The following is a 7,945-nucleotide window of genomic DNA, read 5'->3' as shown; positions in this document are numbered from 1 at the left end:
TAGAGTCCGCGCACTTTACTACACCAAACCGGCTCTCACGCTGAAGCATAAAAGTGATGCCTTACCTTCATTTCCCTTTCTAACAGCCCTCCCCCGAAGACAAAATTTGCCTTTTACGCCTGCACCCCACACTGAACCTTTGTTTTCACTGAACCGTCCACTACAACCTCCAGAAATCTTTCCTAACTAGGCGCCATTCGTACAAACGTAAAGTCAAGACCTGCTGCCCCAAGGTACTTGGAAGCTTCCTTCTCGGGGCCAACCCTGGTGAGACCCTTCCCTCTCCCCGAAATAACTGTCTCCCATGAAGATAGAGTCAGGTGGGTAGCCATGTTGGTCTGAATCAACAGAACAAAGTTCGAGACCAGTAGCATCTTTAAGACCAACGAAGTTTATTCTTGGGTAGAAGCTCTCGTGTGCATGAAGTGTACCACTGGACTCAAACTTTGTATATCCCATGCAAAATTAGCCATGCCCTGGCTTGCCCCTCACCCTCCAGATGACTCCTTAACACAGGGGTGTCGAACTCATTTGTTATGAGGGCCGGATCTGACATAAATGGGACCTTGTTGGGCCGGGCCACGTGTGCCATAAAATGTAACGCCAGGTAGCGGAGATATAAACTTTATAATGGACACAAACTCCAAAGGGTTTTATAATGGACACAAAGCACCAAAGGGTGCTTAAAACATTAGCACTCTTGCAACGTTTTGTTTATTTAACGGCGTCTGATAACTGACACCTCTTGCTCTGAATTATTGCATCAAAATGTCTGTGCTGTTGCAATCCTGAGTATGCTGTTCAGGTGTGTACCTGTAAGCTGCAATCCTACGATGACGCTACAGCAGCAGAACTGGAAGAAGAAGCAGAAGACAGCCAGTTCCGCTGTGGGCCTGATAGAAGCCCTCCAGGGGCCTCATCCGGCCCCCGGGCCGCATGTTTGACACCCCTGTCTTAACATGTTAAACTGCAGCAATCCTATTCAGGAACTTGAGAAACACCGCAGCCCACTTCTCTCTGCTGCAAACCAGGCCACTTATTTTCCTCCCTTGCTTTCCGCTATAGTCAGAACACGCCTGTGAACGAATGGGTCTTTCAATGTGCGCAATGGTCACAGACCATTGATCAAGCAAAATCTATAATTAGGCAAGGGATCTGTGACACGGAACGCCAGCGAGACTTAATGAAGTCTCCTGGCTTCAGGGCCTCAGAGAAGACGAAATACATCATGTCAATGGCCCAGTATCTTAGAACTCTAGATTTCCCCCCTTACAGGAGGGCTTTTACGCTGGCCAGATGTAATGCCAGGCCGCCCATGATCTTGGAAGGGAGATATAAGAAGGCTGCATTCTCAGAGAGGATTCGCCCTTGCCCCCTAGCCGAGGTGGACAATGGGACATGTTTTCCCCCCGTCGCCCCCTCTATAAACAAATTCGAGGCAAGTCAATTTTTTCCCCTTGTAGAAAGACCTGTGGCAGGGGCGAACAAGCCATGTTTAGGTCACTTAGGAGAGCCAGTATGGTGTAGTGGTTAAGTGTGTGGACTCTAATCTGGGAGAACCGAGTTTGATTCCCCACACCTCCACTTGCATCTGGCTGGATGACCATGGGCAAGTTTGGTGTAGTGGTTAAGTGCACGAACTCTAATCTGGGAGAACCGGGTTTGATTCCCCACTCCTCCACTTGCACCTGCTGGATGACCTTGGGCAAGCCCTAGTTCTGGCACAGCTGTTCTTGAAAAAGAGCAGTTTCTGTCAGCCCCATCTGACAGGGAAGGGAAAGGCGGGGTATAAATCCAATCTCTTCTTCTTCTGGGCAAGCCATAGTTCTGTCAGAGCTGTTCTCTCAAGGACAGTTCTGGAAAGAGCTCTCTCAGCCCCGACTACCTCACAGGGTGTCTGTTGTGGGGAGGGGAAGGGAAAGGAGATTGTAAGCCGCTCTGAGACTCCGAGTGACCAGCGGGGTATAAATCCAGTCTCTTCTTCTTCTAGGCAAATTATTAACAGACAAAATTTCAGTCATTACTAAGTTAACTGCTAGATTTTGTGCTCAGGCGATTCAAGTGCTCAGGAAATTTCAGTCCTGCCCCTTTGAGCCTCGACTTAGTTCCCTTCAGGACGTCTCTCATACAGCTCTTGTTCCTCTCAAATCCCTGAGTTTAAATTTTAAAAATGACCACCTATGATGCCTTGTTATGTATTTTATAATCTATTTTTTCTCTTTTTGGTATAATTTCATTTAGTTCTTTTGCCAAATTTTCTATTTCTATATTTTAACTGGAGTCTTTTGGCTTCTACATTTGTACACCTGAATAATGATTCTGTCAACCGGATCTGGCCGTGGACCGTAACGTAATAAAACTGAAGAGAGAGAAAAAGAACATGCCTGTGCGAACAAGCACCCCACCGGCCTGCTGACATTCGGCCGCCTTTAGGATTCGGCCTGCTGACATTCGGCTGACATTCGGCCACATTCGGCCAACGGCTCACAAGAGCTGCGGACTCACCTCGTCCAATGGGGGAGCTGCCCCGGTCAACGCACGGATGTCTCCAAAGTGGGTGAGGGAGGAGAGCTGGGAGGCCAGGGTGCCGGCACGCCTCCGACGGGCCTTCTCTTTCCGGCTGACGTTGAGACGGATCAGCATGCTCTCCTCATAGCTGGTCCTAAGCAAGGGAGCAACAGAGGGCAAGGGATAATGAGGAACGCAAGAGGGCGAAAGCGCTGTCCCGGCTCCGACAACCCAGGCCTCTCTCGCGGGCCCCCGCTCAACCCCCGCCCGACAGCTACCCAACTTACCGCGACCAACGACCTTAGTGAGTGGTCGCGGAGCCCCGGGACGGGCCGCGGGGCGGCTGACAAGGAGAAGAAAAAGGTCGGGAGCGGCACACGCCCCGCCGCAGCCGGGCCCCTTCCCCAGAGGGCGCCTCCCCGTACACGGGCCAGCAGGGCGAGCCTCTGAGAGAAGTCGCCACCGAGGCCCGTGGAGCCTTCACGCCCCAGCATAGATGACTGTGCCACGCCGCCTCCACGCTCGCTGCCTCGGGCGGGGTCAAGACCAGTGTTCCCTCTAAGCTGAGTTAGTGTGAGCTAGCTCACAGATTTTTAGCCTCCGGCTCACACATTTTCGTCTCAGCTCAGGAAGGATGGGGCTCCAGAGCAAACTAATTTATGCAGGAGCCAAATCGCTCGCTCAGAACTTTCATGCCAGTAGCTCATAAAGTACAATTTTTTGCTCACCAGACTCCACAGCTTAGAGGGAACATTGGTCAAGACACCCCCGCTCCTGGCAGAGCGTCGACATTCTTATAGGGAGGCGGATCCACTGGTGATGGACAACCGGGCGGCCAATAGGAAGGAGGACTGGGGTGGAGGAGAGGATAAAAGGGGGAATGGAAGGGAGGCCAAGGAGGTGGAGAGCGGGAGTCGGAGAAGGGAGGCGTGCTGGCTGAGTCGTTGCGCAGGGAGAGGCGATACAGCAGACGTTCCTGGTGGCTCTCAAGGGTGCAGGCTCGCTTACGGTGACGGAACCAGGCAGCCCGCCCTATTCTGAGGCCTCCCGTTCCCCTAAAAAAGGGGAACGCCAACCCCTGGGACGGCGACTAGAGGCAAAGACGCCTCCCTCGAGCAAGCAGAGGCGTCACAAGCACATTCAAAAACACTCCAGTCGTGAATTTGATTACACAGATCTGGAAGGTACCCCCAAGAGTCATCCAGTCAACCCCGCTGCACAATGCAGGAAATCCACAACTACCTCCCGACTCTCCCCCCACCCTCCCCCGTGACCCATGCTCTATGCCTAGTGCAGGGGTGGCCAAACTGTGGCTCGGGAGCCGCATGCGGCTCTTTCACACATAAGAACATAAGAGATGCCAAGGTTGGATCAGGCCAAAGGCCCATCCAGTCCAACACTCTGTGTTACACAGTGGCCAAATATTGTGCCACTCCTGGCAGGGCGGCTGAGGAAGGGAAGGGGAGGCATGCCTCCCCAGTCAGTCTTCCCTTCCCCAGCCAGTGTTGCCTTCCCTGGGTAGGCTTGAGCTGGGGGAAGCAGAGAAAGAAAGCTACTTTATATGTGTTTTTAAAGACACCCCTACTCCCGCCGGGCGGCTTGGAGAAGGCATTTGTCTCTTTAAATCCCTTCTCCAAGCCAATCCAGCTGGCGTGGGGGTCTTGGGAGATGCATTTAAAGTTAAAGTTGTGTTCTTTCCACCTCTCTCTCCCTCCCATCTATTTGCTTTCTTTACACCTTCTTTCTCTCTCTCTCTCTCTTTTCCCTCCCTCCCCATCTAATCATGATCAATACTAGGGTGAACCGAATGCACCCCTGAAAATGGCCCATTTGGGCCCCTTTTGGGCTGTTGCGGGCCGATTCAGATTCTCTGATCTGAATCGGTTTGTTGCCGAATTGCCGCCGAATTTTGGCGGCAATTCGGCCTTATTATATCCTATGGGCCATTGAAAATGGTGAAAACATAGGATATATTCTGGGGGCTGGAGGGGGGGGGTTGAGGGAGAGGCTCCAAACTCACAGGGTAGCTACTGGAGCCTCTCCCCAAGATATCCACCAAGTGTCAAGAACATTGAGCCAGAGGGTCCAATTCTACAGGCTCCCAAACACCAATTTTATGGGCTCCCAAACAGGTTGCCCCATCTCCTCCATTGTTTTGGGGCAAAGTCACAGGGAGAGCTGGCCAGTGTTCCCTCTAAGCTGAGTTATAGTGTGAGCAAGCTCACAGTTCTTTAGCCTCTGGCTCACACGTTTTGTCTTAGCTCAGGAAGGAGGGCTCCAGAGCAAACTCACTGATGCAGCGGCCAAATCGCTCGCTCACGATTTCAATGCCAGTCGCTCACAAAGGAGAATTTTTGCTCACGAGACTCCACACCTTAGAGGGAGCGTTGGAGCTGAGCATCCCGCCAGTCCAAGAAGCTCACCTGGCCGGCCCATGAGACGGGGCCTTTTTGCTGGTAGCCCCACGGTTATGGAACAACCTCCCAGGGAGATGCGCCCGTCCCCCTCACTTTCTTTTTTCCCCTTTCCTATTGTTCCCCCAAACAGAGAAGACACACAGGCAGAAATAGCCAGCTTTTTCTCGTTTGGGGTGTTACTGTAGCACTGGAATGGAACCCATTTGCAGAAAAAACTGCCAACAGATTACGAACAGTGCAACGTCCCCCTCCCTTTCAATCGTCAGGAAGCAGCTGAAGACCGTTTTATCTCGGACTGCATCTGATTAGTTTTTTTATTTATTGGCCGTCTTGGTCGACACGGTGGCCTCTTGCGTGTGTTTTCCATACGTGTGGTTTCATTCACGTGGTGAGCCACCTCGAGTTCCACAAGGCGGAAAGGCAGCGAATAGATGTTTTAAACAGATAAATGGGGGGTCTGCCGCTTCCTAAAAATATTTGGAGACGGCAGGAATTCGGCCACGTGATGTGCAGCTGTCCTTTCAGCCATTCACCACGCCGAATGCTCCAGCTCCAGTTCTTCTGTTCTGACCTAAATGGGCCAGGCTACCTCAGCAGCTCTCAGAAGCTAAACAGGGTCAGCCCTGCTTGGAGGGGAGACCAGCCAGGGAGTCCAGGGTCGGGACACAGAGGCAGGCCATGGCAAACTGCCCCTGAATGTCTCTTGCCTTGAAAACTCTTTGGGGTTGGCCAAACAGAGGCGGCAACCTGATGGCGCTTTCCACTACCACCGCCCACCGTTAGAACCTTCCCACGTTCTAAAGGCAAAATCCAGCCGTTTCCCAGCATGCCCCACTGTAGCCCATTAAGCTCCAGACCGGCCTCCCAGAAGCCCCTGCGCCCAGCTTCCTTTCAAAGAGCCGACGGCTTCCAGCGTCTCTCTGCTCGCTCCCAACTGCTCCCGCACCAGAGCCCCCCCGCGCCCCCTTTCCTCTGCTGCATACCGGTGTTCGTCCTCCCGGCTCTGCCTGTTGGCGTGGGCGTAGCGTCCCTCACGGATTTCCTCGGGGGCATCCGAATACTGCTCTTTCAGCTCCCGGATGATGGAACTGCTGAGGGCTCGCTTCTTCGCCTGTTCCAGCATCTTCTTCTCCTTCTCGGCCTCGGTTTCATCTGAAGTAACACGTAGGCAGGTTTCAGTGTCGTCAAGGAAACACACACACACCCCACCGATGCCGGGGCCCGGCCGCCTCTGGTATGGTGCTTTACCGTTGGGTGCCCCCGTTTCCAGAGCGCTCCAGGCCTCCCATTCTCCCCACCGGCATCTCACCTACCGTAATGTACAGGCACCAAACGGGGCGGGACGTATTTCCTGCTCCCTCCTTTAGAGGCCTCTTTCCCAGAACCCTTTGCGCCAGCGGCATCTTCTCCACTTTCTTCCCCCTCCGAGTCACTGAGCTGAGGAGAGAGGCAGAAACCCAGCCATCAAGCGCCAGTTTGGTGTAGTGGTTTAGGAGCGCGGACTCTAATCTGGGAGAACCAGTTTTGATTCCCTGCTCCTTCACACACAGTCAGCTGGCCGTGACCTTGGGTCAGTCACAAGTGTTCTCAGAGCTGTTCTCTCACGAACAATCCTCGAAAGAGCCCTCTCAGCCTCACAGGGTGCCTGTCGTGGGGAGGGGAAGGAGATTGTCAGCCGCTTTGAAACTCCTTCAGGTAGCGAAGGGCGGGGTAGAAATCCAATCGCCTCTTCTTCAAACGCTGCTCCTTCCCATCCACGTGGCAATTTCCTTCCCCCACCTTGCCTGCCCTACAGAAGGCAAACCCACCCCGATGGGAGCATTTCCACCAAAGCTCGCTTTGGGGACCTAAAAATGAGCTCCAGCTGGGGGGTCATTGGAGCTGGGTCTCCGTTGTCCTCAGTTTGGGGAACAAACAAATCACGGGCGATTGCATGCAGGCTAATGAAGAGGGATTAATAAGGTTTAGGGCATGTTGTACCCTAAAAGACAAGTGCTCGGGGGGGAGATGAGTGAGAAAGCAGAATGGGGGGGCAGAGAAGACAGAGGAAATACTACAAATCGCTTATTGTTCCCGGGTTAGAACAGAGATGAACTGAGGACTGAGCCAACGCTTGGCGTAGCCACTTCCTGTGTCTCCTCAAAGGAAGGTCACTTGGTGGATCGTGGCTCTAGACCAGGGTGGCCAACGGACAGGATATAAGAACCTAAGAGAAGCCAATGTTGGGTCAGGCCAATGGCCCATCCAGTCCAACACTGTATCACACAGTGGCCAAAAATACCAGGTGCCATCAGGAGGTCCAGCAGTGGGGCCAGGACATTAGAAGCCCTCCCACTGTTGACCCCCCCCAAGCACCAAGAAGACAGAGGATCACTTGCCCTAGAGCCCCTACCTATACCTTGTGGCTAATGGCCACTGATGGACCTCTGTTCCATATGCTTATCTAATTCCCTCTTGAAGCCGCCACAACCTCCCGTGGCAGTGGATTCCATGTGTTAATCACTCTTTGGGTACCTGACCGGTACCCGGTGTTTCCTGGGGCGCACTGCAATGAAGGCGACAGTGGGATGGTCAGACCCTGCACATTACTAAAAGGTTGTTTCAGAGGGCAGCCATTTTGGTCTGCAGTAGACCAACTAGAGTCCAGTAGCACGTTAAGAGAAGAGGAAGAGTTTCAGGGTGCAGGGCTTTCCAGTGTCAAGGCGCCCTTCATCAGATACAGTGGAGATCCCGGAGCTTTTATATCCCAGGTAGAAGCGGGGAACACTGTTGCAAAGAAGGGAGTTAGGATCAGTGTTCCTTCTAAGCTGACTTGGTGCGAGCCAGCTCACAGTTTTTTAGCCTCCAGCTCACACATTTTTGTCTTAGCTCATAAGAACATGAGAACATAAGAGAGGCCAATGTTGGATCAGGCCAATGGCCCATCCAGTCCAACACTCTGTGTCACACAGTGGCCAGAAATACCAGGTGCCACCAGGAGGTCCACCAGTGGGGCCAGGACATTAGAAGCCCTCCCACTG

The 7,945-nt window shown here is 53.1% G+C and overlaps 1 protein-coding gene across 1 annotated transcript in view; it reads right to left on the bottom strand.

Annotated features, from left to right (window-relative positions):
* Positions 1-2,484: 2,484 nt before the first annotated feature.
* NGDN (neuroguidin) overlaps positions 2,485-7,945 on the bottom strand; it is a 5,783-nt gene continuing 322 nt past the window's right edge. The window contains exons 2-4 of the mRNA XM_015418087.1: positions 6,239-6,362; positions 5,909-6,077; positions 2,485-2,662 (exon numbers count right to left, since the gene is read on the bottom strand). Of these exons, the coding sequence (XP_015273573.1) occupies positions 2,485-2,662; positions 5,909-6,077; positions 6,239-6,362 (471 nt within the window). The remainder of the gene's footprint in view (positions 2,663-5,908; positions 6,078-6,238; positions 6,363-7,945) is intronic.

This window comes from Gekko japonicus, unplaced genomic scaffold (assembly GCF_001447785.1).
Source record: "Gekko japonicus isolate JY-2015 unplaced genomic scaffold, Gekko_japonicus_V1.1 scaffold8556, whole genome shotgun sequence".
NCBI lineage: Eukaryota > Metazoa > Chordata > Lepidosauria > Squamata > Gekkonidae > Gekko > Gekko japonicus.
Note: the sequence above shows the minus strand (reverse complement) of the source record. Positions and strands in the feature narration are given on the sequence as shown.